Source organism: Centropristis striata, chromosome 11 (assembly GCF_030273125.1).
Source record: "Centropristis striata isolate RG_2023a ecotype Rhode Island chromosome 11, C.striata_1.0, whole genome shotgun sequence".
Classification (NCBI taxonomy): domain Eukaryota; kingdom Metazoa; phylum Chordata; class Actinopteri; order Perciformes; family Serranidae; genus Centropristis; species Centropristis striata.
In genome coordinates this window covers 20,760,812-20,784,862 of record NC_081527.1, presented here as the reverse complement: position 1 = coordinate 20,784,862, position 24,051 = coordinate 20,760,812, and the positions used below count along the sequence as shown (strand labels likewise).

General features: G+C 36.7%; 1 protein-coding gene across 1 annotated transcript in view; it reads left to right on the top strand.

Moving 5' to 3' along the window:
* LOC131980723 (corticotropin-releasing factor receptor 2) overlaps positions 1–22,438 on the top strand; it is a 45,271-nt gene extending 22,833 nt beyond the window's left edge. The window contains exons 3-12 of the mRNA XM_059345011.1: positions 3,957–4,042; positions 4,564–4,670; positions 5,807–5,924; positions 6,636–6,789; positions 12,236–12,296; positions 12,391–12,463; positions 13,004–13,089; positions 16,672–16,807; positions 17,339–17,380; positions 19,122–22,438. Of these exons, the coding sequence (XP_059200994.1) occupies positions 3,957–4,042; positions 4,564–4,670; positions 5,807–5,924; positions 6,636–6,789; positions 12,236–12,296; positions 12,391–12,463; positions 13,004–13,089; positions 16,672–16,807; positions 17,339–17,380; positions 19,122–19,262 (1,004 nt within the window). The 3' untranslated portion in view covers positions 19,263–22,438. The remainder of the gene's footprint in view (positions 1–3,956; positions 4,043–4,563; positions 4,671–5,806; positions 5,925–6,635; positions 6,790–12,235; positions 12,297–12,390; positions 12,464–13,003; positions 13,090–16,671; positions 16,808–17,338; positions 17,381–19,121) is intronic.
* The last annotated feature ends 1,613 nt before the right edge of the window (positions 22,439–24,051 follow it).

Below are 24,051 nucleotides of genomic sequence, written 5' to 3'. Positions count from 1 at the left end.
ACATTAAACCTAATGAAAGTAAGTAGTTAAAATGAGCACTACCTTGAGAAAATTAAAACACTTCTTACATAAATGCATCAATAGTAATAATAATCTAATAAAACATTTGTTATACATTATATAAAACAACCTTAGTGGGGCCATTCTGCATAACGAGTACTTTTACTTTTGGTGCTTTAACTATCTTTAGATGCTGATAAACTTGTACTTTTACTTAAGTTTACTTAAGTAAGGACTTTTATTAGCAGTGGAATAATTTCTCAATGTGGTGTTAGTACTTTTACTTAAGTAAGGGACTTTTTCCACCACTGATAATAATAAATAGTGATGTAATATCTCTAAGCGTCACTTTAATGTTGCAGATGGTGAAAGTGAAGCTAATTTACAGTAATCTATAGTGATAGATTCCTATTTATTTTTGGTTATACTATGTATTAATCTAAATCTGCAAAAAAACAACAACCTGTAACTTAAGTATCAGATAAATGTAGTGGAGTAAAAGTACAATATTTCTCTCTGACATTTAGTAGTGTTGAAGTTTTAAATGCAGCTTTTTTTTTTACATTTCATTATATTAATAGGGTTTTTACTAAATCTGTCAAGTCTGCAGTTGTTATAATATAAATAATTTATAATGCTCTGCAGGGTCAGACGTTCAGACTTCCTGAATATTTGAAGAGCGAGAGAGACAATGGAAATGCCATGCTGGTTAAAGACACAACCTGGCAACCCAAGGAGTTGTTCTTGTTAATTAATAAAAGCTGTGTATAAAGTATGCAGAAAAAAACAATTTCAGCTTATAAACTATTTATTAGAAGGTGGCTTGATACATTTAAAGTAAGTATAAAAAAGGAAATGTGATAATAAAGCCTATTATTGTGTGAAGGAGCTCTTTATTTACCATTTTTTCAGGCTGTAATGTGTGTTATCGTTGTATTGTGTATTGTATTGTATTGCTGCATTGTATTCAAAATTGCATGCAGTATTGTGTAATGGAGCTCAATATAACAAAGAATATTAAATAAAGCCAGATTTAATTGTGTTTGTCACATTTAGACCACTTTAAACTAGCCTGGCTAACGCCAGACTAATCACAAATGAGATATAGTCTGGACACTACCAATTCATTTCTCCGTAGAGGAGGCATGGTTTACGATCCTCCAGAGCCGTTTATTGGGCGCTACGAATGTCTATCAAAAGCGTCTGTACGTAGCTCTCAGCCAATCAGATCAGTTATACCAGACGACGTATATCGAGCGACAGAAATTGATGTTTACATAGCCAGACTAGCCCATCTCTACTTTGAGACTAAAATGCTCAATTCTGCTTCTGCAACATTTTCCTGCAGCATGTTCTGACTCTGGCTGCTCTGTAGTTTCAGCTCACAGTCTACCGGCAGTGTTGGTCTCTGTGTGTGTGCGTGTGTGTGTGTGTCTGTGAGAGAGTGTTGCTTGCTGCTTTGCTTCTCCAGTTCTCGCTTTCTGCAAGATTATTTATTTTTACGCCTCATTTCATTCAGCCACACACATCCACTGATTTTATGCGCCTCCGCTGTCCCGCGGCTCGTAGCCAGATCACCAGCGTTACAGCAGTGAGCGGTAGCGGGGCTAGTTGGTAGATTAGGCTTTGGCCAAATCCCGTCGGAAGCAAGGATAAAACATCCTTTTCATAGTGAAACAGGAGTGTAAAGTCAAATGTTGTTTTTCTTTTAAAATCAACTTTCACTCTAAACTATTGGAAACGCCGTCTTCAGCTAGATCAAAAGAGAGTTTCGCGTCTGCTGCAGCCATGTTGGATCCGTAAGAAAACTACAAGCTTCCATCTGTCGAGTAGTACACGTCATCGCCTTGCCGTCCCTCCCCGTTCTGTGATTGGATCCCTAAAACAGGGCTAAGAAACGACCAGCGTTGCCAGACCACCTGCAGGTTCGAAATGAAATCGAGCTTGCAAGGCAGTATGGGTATACCCAGGCTAACTTTAAACAAGTTCCAGATCTAAATCCACTGTACCTAGACTTGTCAAATCAGTAATATGTGTTATTGTTGTATCGGACTGCATTATATTCAAATATGCATGCAGTATTGTTTAATGGAGAGAGTTGAATCAGCACCTCTGACTGTTTGCACCACAATCATATGCATAATGGCTCCAACTAAATGAATTATACAGTGAAAAGAAGAAGTAATGCACCCCAGAAATGACTTGATGTCCTCCCTGGTGCAATCATTCTCCAGTTGATTTGCCTTTTTTTTTTTTTTTTTCAAACCATGCGTGAGACATTAGCTGTCCTATCACGGTTGCCTTCACTGCTCTAGTACTCGATAAATGCTACATGGCAACTGATCAATAAACATGTCGAGGCATTTTTTTCCCCAAAGTCCAACAAACAAGCACATTGTGTTTCAGAGTGTATTGCGATTGACTGTTTTACTGAGTCTCAGGGGATATACGTCCCACTCATTCAAGTGCGTTAGTGATTTTACGGCGTCTGATTTACCACTCTCTTTGCTAAACAGCTCCCACTCAGACTGCCGAGGATTGGGATTTTCCCTCATTGGGAAAATTGTGACAAAACAGTGTGTCGCCTTAAGTCAACTCCTCCTCTGTCTCTAGCTGCCACGGGCAGTTTTCTGCTCTCTGCTCTCCAAACACAAATGTCACATTATGTAACTTATTAATTGTAATGGAAATGATCTAATACTGCACTGTTTGAGGAATCCCTATGAGCACTTCTGAGGTGGATGGCTCCCTCACTTTCTAACATTTTGTTTTGTTGTTTACAAGAGACACAGGATGATTAAATATGAATATAATAATGCAGTCAATGCTGTGTAAAATACTAATCCAAGAGGGGGAATAACAAGTATTATGCAACTTTCTCGTCACTGAGATAAACACATTTATTCATCCATCCATTCGGATATTTGGGAAATATCAAAGTTGCCTGAGGACTAATTCCCTCACAGTAAAGTAAACTTAAGCACATTTATGAATTAATGTGTCTGATTATTTAGAAATAAGCTGATCATACAGTTCATTAAAGATCATCTGTAATGCATTTATTAGGAGTTAAATATGATATTAACACTGGAGGCTTTGACTTGTGAAAATATTTTCCAATCTTACAGGAAAGGCAAAAATAAGCTTTGGGGCTTCAGCCTATTCCTTTTTCGGTTGCTGTCTGATGGATTCTTTTGTAAAAAACATGATTTTATTTTATCTTTGTTTTGTTTTGTTTTTGTTTTTTGTTGTTTTTTGTAACCGAAATAAAGCATTCATTCATTCATTCATTCATTCATTCATTCATTCAAGCATTCATTCAATCTATTATTATTTAATGCTTTTTGGTTGTAGCTTCTGTCAGCAGCAAACCCATAACTGATGTGCTTGCATGAAAAAAATGTGTACGTTTGCTGCAGAGTGGTTAATGTGATTTAAGTTTCTGGTCATAACAGAATAGCAGAAAAAATAACCTTTAGAGCTTGATTGCTGCTCTGTCTCCGCCCAACTCCTTTACAGTGTGAAAGAGATAAAGGGCCCGCTGCGGAAGTGCAAAATGAAAAATTCAGTTTCAGAGTTGATTATGGAAAGCAGGGTTTTAAAAGATATGCAAATAAACTGACAGAGCAAGAGGCTTTGCATTTCCCCACCATGAATAGAAAGTGTATTGCTGAATTGCTTAGTATTCTGTTGAAGACCCGGACGGATAGTAGTGCTCAACTTTGAACTGAGCTCGAAGAAATTACAAGGATGTTTTTTGGGCTGCATACTTTGAAAACACTTCGCTATAACTTTGCAACAACACCGCCTTGCTGACTGCAGTGTCCGATGCTGAATACAGAACAGACAAACCAATCTTAGAGATCAACAAGTTATTTTTTTTAAATGATCAATGTTAACAACAATGCTGCACTTTCTTTGTTTTCTAAACCTTGCTACTATCTCATTTCTTTCAGGGAGTGCTTACAGGGAATGCATGGATAATGGGACGTGGGCGTTGAGGAGCAATTACTCCAATTGTGAGCCCATTTTGGAGGAGAAGGTTAGTGTGGCATCGCAGGAGCACTCCTGCTACGCCCTCCATCCTGTAAGCAATCTGTTAAGCGACTTAGATAAATGCTCATCACAGCTTCTCATCATTACACTGATGGCACACGGGGAATACCAATCAGATCCAGCAACAGTAATGTGGTGTTGATTGCTTATTGAACTGCATTTTATTTATCTGTGTAGTCCGGTTAAACTATTTAAATATTGTTTCCAGACGACTAAACAAATACATTAGTACTGTCCTGACTGTGTCCCTGTTAGTCTGATTTATTGCATGTAATGAGTAATCTGGCCTGATTACTTTACATCATGTGTCCTGATGTATTTATGGTCCTTGCTCTATTTTCTCAGATATATTTAAGCCATGACATCTGAAGTGTGTCAATGACATTTGCTTTCTCTCACTCGAAGCCCAGACAAATGATTAGTATTTAATTAATGCTTTTTGGTATTACTAATGGGGTTTTTTTATCCAGCAGTTGCATTTAAGAAGTAATTGTATTTTCTTTGCAGAGAAAATATCCAATGCATTACAAAATAGCGCTGATCATCAACTACCTGGGTCACTGTATCTCTGTGGGAGCTCTAGTCGTGGCCTTCATTCTCTTCTTGTGCTTAAGGCAAGTACAAAAATAGTCCCTGCCCAAGTGTGTCCCCGCATGCATCGAGGGCAATCAGGGAAATTCATGTTATATCCTCGGACTGCTTATCATTAACTTGCTTATGTCAAATGAGTAGATCTCTGCAGCTCGCCTCAGCTGGAGCACTCAGGATAAGCAGGACATAATGGGCATTTCACAACACTTCTTTTCTTCGAAACAGTCATACCTTTTTTATGTCCTGGTTTAAACCTATGCAAAAATATTGCCGATGCTAAGCAGCCTCAGCTGTGTTTTGTGGTTTGACTGACACGATGCACCTCAAAGCAAATATTGATTTCTTTAGATTAAAGACCAAAATAGTCAATATTTTGTTCAGAGATCTTATTGGATTTCATTGGACAATCTACAACCAGTTAATGTTTTTTTCCCCCACAGATGTTCCCTCTTGGCACACCCATAAATCCTCTTTGAAATAATTGAGAAAAATACTCCCCTTATTGTTGCAGAACGTGCCGGAAAATAGAAGGAAAGATGCTTTTTATCGTCAATAATAACAGGGCAATTTCTCACAAAGCAGTTAAAGTGTATCTCTTTGAATATCCCTCCTAGATACCACACCAGAGGGTCCTTGCTCAGATCGCACCCATCTTTGAACTCGATTTTAGCTACATACCTTTAAAGTTTTGTAACTGCATGTTGCATGACAGAATCTGTCTACAGAAGTAGTTAAAAACTGCTTCCTGCTGCAAGCATCTCCAGCGTCATATTTTGCACTTTTTTTTGCCTCACTTTTGTCGAAATTGAGTGTAGGGACAAACTATGAAAGAAAACCAGATACATTAATATTGTTCCCCAAATTAACTCACTTGTTTCCTGGATAGAAATTAGTTTCCCAGAGCTTCTGGTCAAAAATTATACATGTAACTTTCAAAGTGTCCAAAATGAGTTTCTCTCACCAAAATAAGCTTAAATGTACACACATCCATTAACAGACAAACTACTAAAAAAAACCAAAGAAATCATCATTATGCCAATAACTTGCAGACATGAGTTATTGTCATATAATAAAACATTATTCAGACCTAGGATTCTCTTTACTATGAATGAGCTCTGTGAAAACACGATAATAAGACATGTCTTTTATTGTGTTGCAGGAGTATACGATGTCTTCGAAACATCATCCACTGGAACTTGATCACCACCTTCATACTGAGGAATGTTATGTGGTTTTTGCTACAGCTGATTGACCACAATATCCATGAGAGCAATGAGGTAACCGCATTAGTGCACTGTGCTGCACAAACATACTACTGTAGCCTACACTGCAAAAAAAGAAAAGTTGGGTGAACTCAAAATTTCAAGGCAACAAACTTCGATAAAATTTTAAGTTGGACAATTAAACAAAATATTTTAAGTTTTTTGTCAACTCAACTGTAAGTTGTACTAACTTACAATTTAACATTGTCATAACTTTTAATCCTTACTTCTGCTAACTTCTGCAATTGTGCTGAATTGGCACGATTGTAACGCCGCTATGAAATGTCAGCTAATGTTGCGACCACAATTTTGAGTTAGCTAATGGCTATTCTTGTAGCTGTACCAAGCAGCGCCACTAGCATCAGTTAGCCGCTAGCATCAGTTAGCCGCTAGCTTTCGCTAATGAATATCACTGCTTTCCTGCATTTCACAACAAAGAAATAAGAGTTAGCAGAACTATTTTCCCTTGTTGTGAACCCCAACGTAAAGATATAAGTAACAACAACTCACCAACTTGTTTTTGAGCAGACAACTGGCTTGCTTTGTTGTGCTAACTTACATTACTGCCCTAAATGTCAATAATTTATATTTCCAAGTTTAACCAACTTAAATCACTGTTTTAGGCCAAAAAAATCCAATTTGGCTTTTTTGCAGTGTACATAAAGCCATTAGAAACGCTTATATCAAGTATTTCTGTAACTTTGAGTCTTGTGTCTTCTTTTTCAGCCTTGGTGTCGATTAATTACAACAATATACAACTACTTTGTGGTGACAAACTTCTTCTGGATGTTTGTTGAAGGATGTTACCTTCACACAGCCATCGTGATGACTTATTCAACCGATAAGCTCAGAAAGTGGGTCTTCCTTTTCATCGGCTGGTGTGAGTATTTCCATATTGACGGTGCATTAACACCTCACTCAGCTCTCGGCTCTGAACGATAGTATTTTACACTTACAATATTTTTAATTTTGAATGAACATTGACACTAAAAGGCAGTGTTTACTCCACCTTAAGTATGAACATATGCAAAATCAGGTTATCTAGTTTAAATTTCTCCTTGTGTATATAATAGTTTTTTTCTTATTGATTTTTATACAAAATTGCAAATATTAGAAGCTGAAAAACCAACAGTCTAGTTCAACTTCATGCTCTGGGGTCTCATATTAATTTAATTTGTACACTTGTATTGTATTTGGTGTCCAGATATTCCAAACAAAAGCATGAGTTGTGTTAATTTGTGGCATTGGAAACAGTCAAGGTCTATTTAGTCACTGTTCTAGAGCTTCCAGTCATATCACATGATCTTCATCTATGGATTTACTTTTTCCATAATTGTTGTTTCATTGTTCTGTGAGTATTTTTGACATAAAAGATGCTTAACAAATGTATTAACCACTGGTTTATGCCACAGCTGTCCTAAATTAACAGCATTAGTAATTACCAAAATCATTTTTTTTATGTTTCTGAAATGGTACCAGTACGTAGAAGCTCTTCAACCAAAATTATATTTTTAATGCTAAGATATAATCATTATTGTTATCCATGAGTTTTCAAATTTACTGTTTCACAATATGCTCTAATACATTTGCTAAGTACTGCACATTGAAAATATTTGCAAATATCTGCCAAAAATTAATCTTAAAGAATTTGATATATTTTACAGGCACTGTTTTAAATAAATAAATTAATGAATGAATTAAACCCAGCTGTGTGCAGTGTTGTTGTTGTTTCTCCCTAATCCAAAGTGAACTTTTGCTTCACTCAAGCACCACAAGTGCAGTCTGGCCAGCATGTGAAGCAGAAGGAGACCATTTAGTGCTTCAAGTTCGAGATAAGGTTTTAATTTTGAGAGAACAGAGCTGCAGTGAAGTGAGGAAAATGTCATTTTTTTGTGCTTGACTTCCAGTGATAGAACGAGTTTTGGGCGTGTAGCAGATGCCCCACCATGATCACATAAATCATCTATGCTCACCTTGGCTACAGAAAAGCATGGTGTCAGAATATTCCATCCCGAGGCAGAAAAAGTGGGAGCATGCTTGTGTGCTTTCCTGAGCCAGTCTGACATTTCCCCCCCTGTCTGTTTATGTAATGGACATCGTGTGTTCTTGCAGGAAGAGAACTATACACATACTTTACTGCATCTAGGTCATACTAAAATGACTCAGAGATGTATGAACACAGGGATAAAAAATAAATAGATAATTAGGAGATGGCATATGATTAGTAATGACACATGGATGACATGATTGGGAAGCTCATATTGGCTTTAAAGTGGAAAACAAACCATATAACTTAAGGCAGATATCAATCAATCAATAATTTAAAACTAACTGACAGCTTTTATTGTCATGATTAGATTATCTGTGCAAATTCCTCCTACAGGTGTAGATTAATCATGTGTTTTGTTTTAATTCAATTTATCAGTAGAAACAAATATGCCATAGGGTGTTTTCAGTGAGGACAATATCTTAAAATAACATTTTCACTTTCTGTAATTAATGTCCATCATCTATCACATCTCATGTGTGAAAAGAATAAAGAATTGTTTAGCTGTTGGGGAAATTTACATGTTGTAGCAAAAAAAGGAACACACTTGAAAGGTTTGAAACAAATAAAGATTAACTTTAAAAATGAAATACTTAGAATAAAAGTTTAAAAATGTAAATTACCCTTTAAAGGCATACTATGCAGGACTTTTTGCTTACTTATTGTAAACACAAGAAAGAAATAAACAAACAAAACTCCTCCCTGGCTCAATAAAAAAGTGAAAGCAAATCCTAGATTCACTCTTATTTTAGAATGAAAATTGCCCATTTTGAATTTTGTCTCGCTATTCTGCATTTGTAATTGGCACTGTGTCTGCCATTTTGTAGCCTTGTGCCCACAGATTGATGAAAGAAACATCTCAAACACAGCAAAATTAAAAGGATGGAGATAATACAGGTAGACGGCAGATACAGACACACTTCTAGTGATGAGTGAAAGGGGTTACTTTTGTATGAGTCCATACTTTTTTTGTTGTTGTTTTCTTTAGAAAAATCCTGCATACTGTACCTTTAAGAGCAATTTAAAGCAGAAACAGGTAGTTGTAGTATACATGATATAAATTCAGGTAAATAAGCATGAAGTTCAGTCTTTCATTTATACAACTGCTGCTTGGTGGAAACCAGGAGCCACTGAAGAGATTAGGGTTCTCCTAGTGTCACTGATATATGTCTTGAGAGCTTGTTAATTAGAATTCTTTAAGGAAATGATGGAAGTGGGGCAGATTAAATCTGTCTTCCACCAGAGGCCTGCTGGTTTTAGCTGAGACCTGGTACTCTTTCAGCTCCATTAAAGTTCATTTCGCTCATCATTTCACCTTTATGAACATCTGATCAACCTTGTCTATAAAAGCCTGTCGGATCAAAGGCAGGGTGAAAAAGTCAACAGCTTGTTTATAGGGATCGGCGGTTCTGAGTGCTTTGGAGAAGCAGTCAGATATTCCAGTGGGCTTTACCTCCCCCCCCCTTTTTTTAACTTCCATCTTGCAGCAAATGCAGCACAATGTTTCTGATGCAACCCAGTCTCAAACACACTGTAAAATAAGCATAAACTCTGATCACGTTAGTGTGATAATATAATAAATATTAGATTGTGTTATATTAGTCGTGTTTCATTTTGAAGATTTACATGAGAAAAGCAACAAGATCTTCAACCTAAACGACAGAATAGGTAATTTGTCAATACCACCCATAACGACCCATATGAGCGTTTTGTGGTACAGATCGGAGTGGAGCGTTCTAAAAATAGTGCACGCGTCGTAGTTGTAAAAAAAAGACTGCAGTTTCGTTAAATTTAGGCTACACAGCCACTGACCGAGGTGTACGGGGAAAAAATCCTGGAAAGGTGTTAAAAAAGGCAGTTTAAATAGTACATAAATGTATGTGAATGCTGGAAGTGAAGTAGTTACGAGGGTGACGTGCCTACCAGAAGTGACATAGTTACGTAAAAACATGATTCACAAGACATGAGTTCAGTGATGTTTAAATCACATCATTTACTTTTGTTTTCACATGGGACACAAACCCTGTTCTCCTGGGTGAAAGACCAATGTCTGTTCGACCCAACCATCACTGCCCCGAACTCTGCATTGCCGTCATTCATTATTATTATTACAGCCACTAGAGGGCGGTGGAGGACGGTCTAAAACAGGGGTGTCAAACTCTGGCCCGCAGTGTAATTTTATTTGGCCCGCGAGGCAATACCAAATTATTATCTTATTGTACTATAAAAGCTGACCCGCCGGTATTATACGGCGCATTTACAGCTAATACTACAAATCCCACAATGCCCTGCTGTTGTTTTGGCGCTTCAATCAGGACAGGACCCAGAAACGCGTTCCTCTGTGACAGTCGTCATAGCAACCTCAAGCTAGAGCTGTCTCCGAGCTAACCCTTCCCAAAAATGGCGAATAGAAAGGCAGAATTTATTAACCTGTTGAAAAAGTTTATTTTGATATTTAAATCAGAAGGATGCAAATAGAAAAGAGGCATACAATTTTTATTTTTTTTTTATTTAATAAATTAATGACACTGATGTGTTTTTTATTTGAAATTTGATTTTGCATGTCAGCACTATTTAGTTATATATTGTATGTTTATAAGCTTTGCTGGTTCCATATTTAATGTTAAAGCAAAACATGTTTGGTATATATTAAAAGGTTTATTTGTTCAATGTTGGCCCGCGATTTTATTCAAGTTTTAAATTTTGGCCCATTGTGTATTTGAGTTTGACACCCCTGGTCCAAAAAAACAAAATTCACATTGACTGAAAATGCACATAAAAGTTTCTTCCTCTACTTCTTCTACAGTTTACTGACGGAGTAGCCTACAGCAATACATTACACTGTCATCGTCTAATGAAAGTATGTTCATGCAGCTTTGTTTATTCGCTCTAAAGCAGTTGATGGAAACGTCCCTAATTTGTATTTTCTTTAATGCGACATATCAAAATTTTGCTTCAAATTTGCATTGACTTTAATGGAAACACTGCTAGTGTGAATGATATGGGAAAAAGAAAGAAGAAAATATGAAATATAAAAAGAAATATATATTGAAAAGAGGTTGAAGAAAGAAGTTCAAATGGTTTTATTTCATCACAGGCGTATCAAGTACTCAAAAATAAAATCCCCGGAGCCATGTATGCAGCTGTCGTCTCCTCAGATCGTGTCACGGCCATGACCAGCACCTCATTTTTGGTGTGATTTGGCTCGACAACTCCTGTGGATTTGACAGATCGATGTAGAAATGTGATCCGCGTTCAGTAGAGAGAGCTGTGGTAGGCCAAGGTGAACGATAGAGAATGTAACATGCGCTGTTCTTTAAATTTCATTTATTTATCCTTTATTTATTTCTCGAGGAATCATTGAGGGCAACCCCTTATTTACAATCCAATCCAATCCAATCCACTTTATTTATATAGCACAATTTTAGCAAACACAAGGTTTCCAAAGTGCTGCACAAACAATAAATACATAACACAATACAAAGAAATGTAGTAAACAATAGAACAGTAAGATGCAATAAGATAAAATAAATTAAAAATGGGATAAAAATAAATAAAATAAAATGTACTGCCCGCACAAAATAAAATATGCATGAATACAATAAAAACAAAAAACATACAATGAGAGTACAGAGAAAACACAAAACAGCACAGACAAAAACATATGCAAAAATATTAAAAACAGTTACAGTGAAAGGCAGAGTTATTGGTTATCATAGTTTTAAATAGGTTTTAATAATGATTTTCATACATATGGCTTCTGTCAATATTTCTTTCATTATAAGTATTTATCAAAGTTCCTTTGACAAAGTTTAAAGGTTAGGCAGCACCCTCACCATAACATTCACATAAATATAAATATAGCCATTATCTTTAAACTGGGCCTGTATGACAGCAGCAGCTGAAGTTCCTGGATCATAATGACCGTGAAGCCAATTAAAACTGTTGTTGCTTTCAAAAGAGAAAAATGAAAGCCTGTTTCTTCTCTTGTTTTTTCCCACCATACTTTGTAGCCGGAGCTTGTTTTCTTGTTATTTTTCTTCATTTTGATCGAGCTGCACAAAAAAAAATAAAAAAAACAACATTTTTTTAACCTTCATTATTCTTGACCTACTCCCTCCAGTGACATTTAAACAAAATGTGTTTGTAACCATGTTGATTGTTATATTAATGAATACATTCAAATCTATTTTATTATAACAACATTCTATGCCCTTTTAACTGTATTTTTTGTGTTATTTCTAACTTAAATTAATTTTTTCTATTTTTCTTACTCTAGGTATTCCATGCCCTATAATAGTAGCTTGGGCTATAGGGAAGTTGTATTATGAAAATGAACAGTAAGTGTATATAAAAGTGTATTTAAAGTACTTTTTCCTGACACTTCTTTAATGTTTCCTTTAATTTTCTGCTGTTATTTTATTTTGTCAACAGATGTTGGTTTGGTAAAGAACCAGGAAAATACATGGACTACATTTACCAGGGACCAGTAATTCTTGTGCTTCTGGTGAGTGGCAAAACAGAAAAGCATTGCACTGTACACCCACTGCCGTTATTTTCTACATTATTTGTTAGAACCATTCAGTCTTTTAACATACAATTTGCATGAACATAAGATTTCTCACAGATGCCTGCTTGAAGGTGTAAACTGATGAAAAGATCTGCCCTAACAGGAAAATGGTTTTATAATGAAAGCAAATCCCCATCCTGCATCTAGCCTGTTGGAAAGGTGGAATTAATCTTCCTGATGGGTTTGGGCATTTCCACACACGAGAATCCTAAGAATAAGAAATTGTATTCATAGGAATGTATACACTAATGGTTCTGGACAAGCTGTTGCCAGCATGTAGCAGTTTTGATTTGTGTGCTTCTCTAATACTTTCTTTTTGAGCAAGGAGTTGACTTGTGTTGCCCTCTACTCCTCCTTCTTGCATTTAATGAGCAGATTATGTTTGCTGCAGAAATCTGCTCCTGGGGTATTTTGCTTCTGTGTAAGCCATTAGAACAGGGTTCAGAACTAATTATTTTTTCTGTTTTGTTTTTCTAGATAAACTTTGTTTTCCTCTTCAACATAGTAAGAATTCTTATGACTAAATTAAGAGCTTCGACAACGTCTGAAACAATACAGTACAGGTGAGTTTGTAGTGTGGATGATTGTATTATACAGTAGTCCCACTTTCTCTTTCTGTTTATTTCTTGCAAGGACATCAAGAGTGTAACAAGACTGAAGAAATGCATTTTTAGCATCAAAGCAGACCAATACCACTTGCATAATTTGTGTTTGAATTCTGACTTAATTGCAAACAAATCCTCTCAGAGTGCAGATATTTGGGGATCAAAGGATCCGATGTTATTAACAATAACGTCAAAGCACTGCCAGTGTGGTGATAGAAGAGATCAATGGCTTCTGCTGTGCCTCTGCAAGTATTGTCTGTAATTGCAATTACTGTGCTAAATTAAAACAGTGAATCACATTAACACCATTAAACCACGCAGCAACCTCTGGGTCCGAAAGATGAAGCCAATGTGAAAAGGCCTTAAACCGGTATTCTTTCTAATGGCCAGCAGGGGGCGACTCCACTGGGTGCATAAGAAGTCTGATTGCATAGAAATATGTGACATAAAGACCCTACTCTTCACTTGATTCATTTCCTTAGTAAACATTTTCAAAATTAGTTTGTGGTCTCAGTTTTATTTTCATGTCTTCTTTAGTACAGCATGATATTCATTTTGTAAATAAGAGTAAAATAGGATAAAGCAGGGTATGCTGTAGGACATCACTACCTTGTGGTTGACAGGTTGATATATTTTTTTTTACAGTCCATGCCTTGAACCTATTTATTTAATGTGTTTCATACACATTAAATCATCATGATCATTTTAATCATCTTTTTTGCCAGACTGTGCTAATGGCCAGATAGTTTACAATGTCTCTGATGTTTTGCCTTACTGTTATATTTTCTTGTTTGATTTGTTTCGTACAACACTTCCAGCATTATATGGTATTTGCTCCCTAAATCTTAAATCTAATGTGAAATAGAATTTTATAGAAATAGAAATAGAAATAGAAATAGAAAATAGAAGAAATAGAAATAGAAATTTCTAATATATATATATATATATTATATAGATGGATGGATGGATGGATGGATGGATGGATGGATGGATGGATGGATGGATGGATAGATAGATAGATAGATAGATAGATAGATAGATAGATAGATAGATAGATAGATAGATAGATAGATAGATAGATAGATAGATAGATAGATAGATAGATAGATAGATAGATAGACAGACAGAACTGTAGAAGAATGCTGGACGGTGGTATAAATCTGCCAGATGTGTCCGTCATATTCCTTTGAAGTACTGTCGAGACAAACAAATTGACTTGAGTGAGCACAAGGTTGTTACAGTACTTTGTTCAAGAGGCAATTTCATTTAGTTCTAACAGTAATGTTTGTAGGAGCAACCTGTCATATGTCTGACAAGAAGTGGCAAGCTGTGCGTAATCCTGCTGTATGTGTATCTGACCGCTAAATTGTCTTTCTCACCTTTGATTGCTGCGTTTAAGTGTATTTTTTCTCCTTGGGGGATTATTTTGAGTGTGTTTGTAGTGTCACAGCTCAGACAATTTCAATTCAGGCTTTTCAGGCTGGGGTAGGATTTACGGTTGTACTGTGACAGATATGCTGACGTGAGCCGTGCAGATTTAAGTGAGTGGAGGACAGAAGTGTCAGGCGTAAATTGTTGACCTATATTTAGAACATAATGATTCCTTCAAAAAAGCTTGTCGGTTTTAACAGAATTGGATGAGCAATTTAAACAGCAGAGTGGATTTGACAAAGAAAAAATTGGATTTTCTGTGATGTGTAAATTGCTGTCGCATAGCGTGTCATGATTATTGGCTTCCTTTTTTGAGACTATATCACATTATATTTAAAACCCCAACTTTATTTTAGTCATTATTGGTTCTCAGATCTGTTCATCTAATTTACATCAGTCTCCCTCTTTGCCTTTGTTGCCTCCTCAGTCAACAGGGCTTTTTTAAAAATCTTTTACTGCATTGAGTGTCCAGTTGTTTGACTGTTTGCCATTTCCACTACCTGGAGATAGCTGTAAGCTATTTTATTGAGTGTATTAAGTTGCCTCTTAGAGAAATATACGATGGCCCTGAGAGCTCACAGCGGTGCAACTTAAGAAAACACATGCAAATACACAAAACACAAGCAAATTGAGAAAACATCTTCATCAATGTGACAACACAAGCGCAGCATTTAGAAATTGCGCTGCAAAGACCACAACACAACACAATAAGAAAATGCACTGCAAATAGACCACAACACAACAGAAGCGTTTCCAGAGGACGCTTTAAAGTGATGCACACATCTGGACACGCTTGTGATATTATCACGTTGTTTCAAGATAATGATAATTTCACTTTATAACGTTATAACATAATATAACCAACTCGGTGCTGAGACCAACTGAAACGTGTATCATTCATTTATTTGATTTGTTTAACTGCAATGTGATTGGTACAGGCTAGCGAGCTAACGCTATATATCACGTTATAACATGAAAATATCATTATCATGAAATAACGTGATCATTTCACATTTTAACATTATAACGTGAAATTAAAGTGTTGTGGTCCTCTGCACAACGTTTCTTATTGTGTTGTGTTGTGCTCTTTGCAGCGCGTTTTCTAATTCTGCGCTTGTGTTGTCAAATTAATGAAGGTGTTTTCTCAATTTGCTTGTGTTTTGTGTATTTGCATGTATTTTCTTAAGTTGCAGCGCTGTGACCTCCAGGGCCACCGGAGAAATGCTCTCTGGTGAGCACTAATGCTGAGTGCATTTCTACGGCTTTTATTGTGAAAGGCAAGAATGGCAGCGTGAAGCTGCAATGCAATGAAACTATCAATATGGGAGACAATAAAGAGTTAGCTCTCTTCAAAACAATAGAACCTCCATGTAATTGTTTTCTTACTTATACATTTACTTTCTTACTTCCTTCCTGTTTTGTGCTCTAAATTGAGCCTACATTTCCCAGGAAATAAGACCCAATGGCAGACAAAATTGAAGTGAAGTGAAAGTGAGGCTAATAGGAAACCAATCTAAGCGCTGATGGTGTCATTATACTGCAGCCATTACATGGCGTAATCACCATTTACTCCATATTCATAAATGAAAGCAAAACAATCTTGTTTATTTCCACTTTAATCAGAAACCCCTCTAGTTAACACCTTCAACACTTACCTTCTGGAAAACAGCTGCTGACCAAACAAAAATCTGTTTATTGCAAATTAATATTTGCAGCTGCATACTATTATTAGTGACATTACTAACTCCAGACTAATAAAAACATGAAGCATTTAGAAATACATTTTTACCAAATGAATCATTATAATAATAATAAACAGGTTTCTGTTTTAACCTGGCAACCCAAACTTTGTTAGTTTGTAAGTTATTCATTATTTATTCAGACAACTAATAAAACACAGTACTGTGCCAAAGTAGACTTTATTTTTGAATAATGTGTTGACATTTTAAGAAGCACATAAATCAGCAGTGTATGTGTGGGTTTTTTTCCCAGTCGGCCCACTGACGCAGAATCATGCCTTTTCCAAAAAAACACCTCAGATGAAATCCAAGTTCTTATTATGGTAATTTTATAAGCAAGGGTGTTGATTTTCTGTCCCTTTCTTCACAGGAAAGCCGTGAAAGCGACACTGGTCTTGTTACCTCTGCTGGGCATCACCTACATGCTCTTCTTTGTGAATCCGGGGGAGGACGACATCTCACAAATCGTATTCATCTATTTCAACTCGTTTTTACAGTCCTTTCAGGTGAGACTAAGGATAATGACGCAGTGTGACACTGGCCAACGCTCAAAAAACCCACACACACTGTGCATAAAGTGAACAACGTGAGTCATACTGAATTCTTAATGCGTCTTATCGCAGAGTTGTATCACTTCTTTTCAGTTTATGAGGCTTCTTGTGGGAGGATGATTTGAAGTAGCATCCTGGCTGTGCTTACATACTGTGGCCTCATGTTCAGTGCGCTCAGCTGACAGGAGTAACAAGGCCATGCGGACCTGATTTCTGCTCTGTGGCCATTTAAAAAAAATCTCTCTATCTCCTTTGCTTAAATGTGACACTGAGTGGGCAGAAAAAGTAGATTTCATACAGAGCTTTCTTTACAGTCTAGAAGAATATCTGGCATTACAACATTTTCTCCCAAAATTGAACGCTTAATTTATTCTGCTTTTTCTTCCCACAACTGCACCATCTGTATTCTCTGATGTCTAATTAAGGTGTCATTGCACAATACAGCTGAATTTACCTCTTCTAATACTAATGTATCTTCTTCTGCAGGGGTTCTTTGTGTCAGTATTTTACTGCTTTCTGAATGGAGAGGTGAGTCACTGGAGTTCTCAAAAAGCCTCAGTATTCATGAAATAAATTCACAACGTGTTTCTTGATACATAATCCTAATAAAGCCCCACATGTAAGTCTTCGATTAGTTTAGATGTGTTTCTTGTGATTACCCTCTGAGTTAATTGTTTGCAAAGTTCAAGCAGGGGGTAGGATCACACAGCTTTCATAAACAAGTGCTGAAAGATTTTCTGTTGTTGTAGTAAAATTGGAGCGTTTTGATTAAATGTGAGAGGAAAACCCTCTGTCATTTTCATCTAATTAAAATGAAAGCAAATTGCCTGGCTTCCAGGTGTTTGAAAGTCATTAATGCAATTATAAGAACTACACATTTGTCAGTAATTGTGAAAAATGAGGAACCTTTTGCCACTCTCTCACAGCTCTCAAATAATTGCAACTCAGGGGTGGAGAGGTGCTTAATTTGACAAGGAATAAGAAGAATTGCAGTCACCACTCTTAATTTAATGCAAGTTCAAGAATGTCATTGGCTGAAGTGATTGTGCGGCATGGAAAGGTTGAACTTTGGACATTTTGATTTTTTTGTACTCACTGCCCACATAAATGGATGGGGTTTCCTTGTTTTTAGTAAATTCTCATCCTCTACTGATTTGATAACTGGTTATACGGGGGAGAATAATTTTTTTGGAAGGTGTGCCTCTAAATGCTCATCTTTTCTCCAAATTTCTATCCGTTTGATAGTTTGACGTTGACAAAGACATAAATTTCATATTTGTTTGTTAAGTATAAATGTACAGCCAGGAGACAGTACCATTAGCTTAGCATAAATGCTTGAAAAAGCTGCAACTTTTCAGGCTGAAATATGAAGCTAACGCAGAAGTGCCAAACGCTGCAGTTCCTCAAATGGCCACTTGAGGTTGGCTCCAAAAGTAAGTCGATCCCCAAAACATGTTACTAGCCCGGTTATAAAAAACAGTTTTGGTCTCTATAGCTAATTCCTCCCTTCATGACTGTACAGAGGGTCAAATTGTATATAAGTCACCCATTTAAATTATATAACGGCTTAAAGTAATGCATAGTTATGTTGAGTGGCAGGTGGGTGCTGTTATATGTAGGTGGTGTGTTTTAGTAATCAGGCTGCATTAAGCCCGCCTCGGCTCACCCACACTGAACTTCTTTGCCCACTTTTGGCACTGCCACCATGGTGACGGACAAACCAACACACTGAGCTTCACAATGGCTCTTCAAAAACCTACGAGTGACGTCACAGAGAGGACAACCATGTTTTTATTTTATCCGTTGACAAGAAAGAGAGGGAAACAACCCACCTAGACCTGTCACAACTTGTTGTTTCTACACTTTTTGTACAGATTAAAGAAACAAGATATAACGTGTAAATTAGTGAGCTTTAAAAGTCTTTGCTCGGCTCACTTAGCAATGTTAGAAATGTGTGTAATATGGATTAATATCTGAATAATTTTTGTTTTGTTTTGTTTTTTATTTTTATTATGTTTTGTGTTTTCAACTGTATATTTGATACTGTTGGACCCCAGGAAGAATAGCTGTGGCTTTGCTGCAGCTAAAAGGGATCTTAATAATAAACTAAACTAAACTTTTACGTGGCTGCAGATTCAGATATAATAAACAGATGTGTCATTTAGCAAATATGCAGATTTGTTTTCATGTTGTAATATGTGTTCTTCTTTGCATATACAAAGAGATCATAATAAGTATAATAATATCATATTTTTCATTCTCATTTTAGGTACGTTCTGCAGTAAGGAAACGATGGCACCGCTGGCAGGACAACCACGCCCTTCGAGTGCGAGTAGCCCGAGCCATGTCCATTCCCACGTCTCCAACCAGGATCAGCTTCCACAGCATCAAACAGACCACAGCTGTGTGACCAGCTCATAATCTCAGCTGCAGGATCTAAGGGAACAGGCTTAATCTTTTCGTCCAGTACAAACAATGAAGGGATTTACAGATCAAACCGATTCCTCTTACAAGGCTGCAATGTGTCCAGTGTGACTGGAGAGCGAGGCATATCTCCTGTCTGGTGAGGTATACTATTAATTAAAATGGACACGTGGGATTCTTGGAAGACATATCTCCCATAATGTATTGTACATGAGGTACTTTGTTTGAGATTTTCTGGAGTTTATTTAAAAGACTTAAAGATGGCAACATCATGAAACTGTCACTTCACAGCAGGTCTAATCGTCTGATCTTACAGCACTCTTATCGCTGTCATCTTAATGCTTAGTGGTTGTCATTGGAGCAAGATAATCCTACAGGATTTGCAGCAGGATACTTCAATAGCTCATTCATTTGCAGGCATCTGCTCCATTGTTGCTTAGTGGGAAGCTGACAAAGAATACTTGCAGTTCAATTAGATACATTGACCAATATGCACTCAGAAATGTTGCCAGATTGGTATTTAGTGCAATGAATATCAAAATGGAAAAAGGCTCTTTGAGCTAACTGCTCTATGGCTTCAACAGCTGCTTTTGACAGCAAGGAAAGAGGCTTTGGGGAAGGAGAGGGTTCACCTGAATTAAATATCAAAAACTCTACGGTATAAAAGGCAGAAGATTCAAAAGAGGCTCTGCTCTCTCGTGTTAAAAGATCATTTGAACACTTGGCATTCATCAAAACAAAATCTCAACATGTGGTGATACGTTTTGGTCAATGTGAGATGATGATTTTCTACAAACAAGCCATTCTAATGAAGCCTTTCTAATGTGTGCTCAGTCTTCTCTCTTTTAAGTCTGTGTTCTTTTATACAGTGTTGAGTTTTTTTGTCTTGTGCTGTACTGTTGAAAACAGTGTTAAAATCAGCTTCCTCTCTTTTCCAGCTGTTTGTTTCATCCTGCTATTTTTTGCTTCCCCTTTGCTGTTTTTTTTTTCTTTTCTTCTCAGAACATAAAGAGCAGTTTATAGTGTCATGTGTGAACTCCCTGAGGCTGATGGATGAGCAGTCCCAAATTAAATCTCTCTTACAAATGAGTAAAGATAAGATTATATATTATATAGAGTCAGGGAAGTGATTCTCAGTAATTTATGTAATGTATATGCAGTGTAAGTGCCATGCATGGGTTCACTATGTAGGAACAGTGGAAGCAGATTAAATTCTTTTGGCTTTATGAAATCCTTGTGGCTTTCTAGTAATCAGTGTCACCACTAAGCTGCTGGTTCAAGAGAGGAGACTCTTGATGAAGTGAGCACCAAACATTTGCCTGGAATGCCAACTCTTATATCTGCTCAGGCTGCTCACACAACAATGGGAACAACCATCTGCAATGTCAAACTAGCAAAATGTTTTCTGGAAAAAGGATAAAGATGAGAGAGGAAGGAAGGTCAGTTTTTAAAAAGGATTACAATTGGGTTTTTTAAATGTCTAAATTATGTTGCAGGCTGATTTGATGCAGATGCTTCTTTGTGTGTCCCGAACATTTACTTCAAAACATCAGAAGAGTCTGTCTGGTGGTGCAATTAAGAATGTTTAAAAGGAAAAGTTCTTTTTTTTGGAAATTTACTGTCTTGCTGGGAGTCTCAACTGGTTACCCGTCAATCTCATGGAACCTCATAACCCAGGCTTTTTCTCATTCACGGTTTGTACCTACATATATGAAAAGTAATGCACTGTATATCTGTATGTAACCCACGTAATCGTGAGCCAGATGCAGCGAATAACAATCCACATTTACATTTGTTGCCGGGTGGTGACCTGTAGTGGCTCTAGTTATTATGATGGGAACAAATGAGGAATTTGAGTAATATAGCATAAAGAGTGACAAAGTCCTCAAAGGGAGGAGGTCTTGGTGGATGGCTGGGTTTAAAAAAGGACTTTTACACTGTTTCTGGCCTCCTTGAAACTCCAAAAGTCAACATAGTTATTTTAAGTTCCTTAAATAAATGAATTCCTCAACATTCTACGTCATGTAAACACGGGAGTCCTTTTAACCCAAACCCATGATATTTTTTCTAAACTTAACCAGGTAGTATGCTGCGTAGAATGGTGTTTTTTTCGTTAGATATCATAAAAAAAACGTTTTGATATTTTACGAACTGTTCATGAGGATATGTTATATAAGGTAATAAACTGCTGGCTGTAGTCTCATATTTACCCAACAGTCATGAAAGTGGTATTTTATTTTTTTATTTGACTCCCAGCAAGAAAGCGAATATGCAAATTTCCCAGTTGAACAATAATTAAAAAAAGATCTTGTTTTATTGTAGTTTGGGTATTTATTTATTTATTTATTTATTTCATTTATATTTATGAGGTTATTTGATACTTTTATCAGGATTAAACCTGCTGGATGTACTATGGATCTGGATTTTAACATAAAAGAAAATAAACTTTTTTGTGATCAGTTTTGTTTGAGGGTGTTGTATAGACATAAAATATATCATCACTCCTTGTATTAAAATGTACATTTAATATATGTATTTTGTAATTTTTGTTACATTACAGCAAATATTTGTTGTTGTTTATTGCTGCTCAACCGAATTGAACATCAAATGTGGGGCATTCAAAGTGCTGTAAATATTTTATTGAAACATTTACCTGATTTTCTGTTTCCAGCATCATAACCTCTGCAGCTGAAATACTGCACACCCATCCATGACCTTATCATATGGAAACAAAAGAAGTACATTATCTTTACTTATTTTCATACAGATATAAGAAAAACTAAATCATGTATTCAAACTCACCAAAGAGATAACCATGTTTACCAGCATCCAGAATTTTTATTGTATTCACATTTCTATTGTTGCCATTGCACTTTGTTGACCAAATTGTGTTGACGTTATTTTGTACACCATTTATCGTACATGATGAAATGTATACAAATCAGTGTGATGTCAAATTTATTAACCTATTACAGTACATAAATACATTTTACTTACTGATTTTATGAAAAACAATTTGTTGAACCACCCATGTTGCCTTACAAACAAAAGAACAATTAAGCTAATGTCTCTGTAAATGATGTATCATTGTGTTATTGATATACATTTGTACATGCACATGTGAAAGGAAAAATATTGATTTGAATTAAAATAATAACCTTGTTTTTGCTCTTTGACTTTTTATGTTAAAGGTCTGATATTTTCAGGGAAGCTTGTAAACAACATAGATCTGTGCTGGCTGCTTTTAATGCTATTTGGTTACACTGGCAATCAGGCATTAACTGCAGATTGCTCTAATGGGATCTGTTTAGTTGAATAATTTGCTCTTCCATTTCCTCTATCTCCAAGCACTGTACAAAATAAATGCAGCAATCTTGTAATGACTCAATCATATAATTATTCTTATGATAGAGTAGACTCATGCAGACTCACTGGCACTGTGGCATGTAATTGTTTAACTTGTAAATATAGTTTTCAGTGATGGACGTGTCCTGAGAGAGTGCCTGCTGGGTTATGTAATATGAATACAATTTCTTACATTTCAGAATGGGCTGGAGTGAAGTGGAGCAGAAATTACTGCCTGTGCCCAGAACCCTGAGGACTCGATGAGTTATACATCCCCAAACAATTAGCCGAGACTCTGATGCAGCCTAATAAAGGCTTGTTGTGACAATTAATGCTTTTGATGGTTGACAGTAGCATGAAAGGCATACAGTGGATAGGATGTTATGTACCAGCGCCAAAGGCGAGCTGCACATCTGCACTGCAATTTTTGATTGTTTGCCCCAAGCTCCTTTGTGTGGATACTTAACTGCATTTCACCAGTCATTAGCTCAGCTAAAAATACATGACTGGCATGCAGCCTGAGGCCATGACTACAGTCTTAACAATGCTTCAGTTATAATGTGTGATGAGCAGAAGTAAGTTGACCAAGACATAAAGGGACAGCTTGAATTTGTTGTAGTGGGGTTGCATGAGATCCTAATCCATTGTCAGTTTATTAGGCTACCTACAGTAGATGGTGGCCCCTAGTTTGGAGAAGCAGATGGGGCATTATTTGAAATGTTAACTAAAGACATTAAAATGCAGTAGTATCAAAATATGCCCCCTACCTTCTTAGTGTCCACTAACCCTAGTTTGCAACCAAACAAATATAAAGATGTAATAATACTGACAGATATAAAATAGCATTTTTCAACAACACAGTTTGAGGGAACACCACAGAATCTAAGCAATATGTGACAAGGATCAGTGTGAACTTTTGGCAAATTTCGCCCATTTTAATCTGAAAAAAAAAGGCCATTTGTATGATTAATCTAGATCCGATCAGTTTTGAAATGGGGGTCACCTGCGGCTGAGTGACTGCATGTCAGAAATTGTGATCAGCAATACCCGAGCACCACAGGGGACAGTGGACTTAAAATATAACTCAAGAGTCCTTCTACATGCAGGTCTCCAATGACACTACGATCATGGGGTGTATTAAGGATGGACAGGAGGGGTTGGACAGGAGCGTGGTGGACATCTTCATCACCTGATGCAGGTCGAACCATCTTCAGATCAACACCTCCAAGATCAAAAGGATTGTCTCTATTAGAGGGGTGCATGTGATGGTGGTTCAGACCTACAGGTACTTAGGACTACGCCTGGATAAAAGACAAGACCATGTAGCCTACATTGACACCCTATACAGGAAAGGACAGAGCCGACTTTACTTCCTGAGGAGGTTGGGATCCTTGAACATCTGCCAGAAACTCCTTAATGTTTTATGAGAC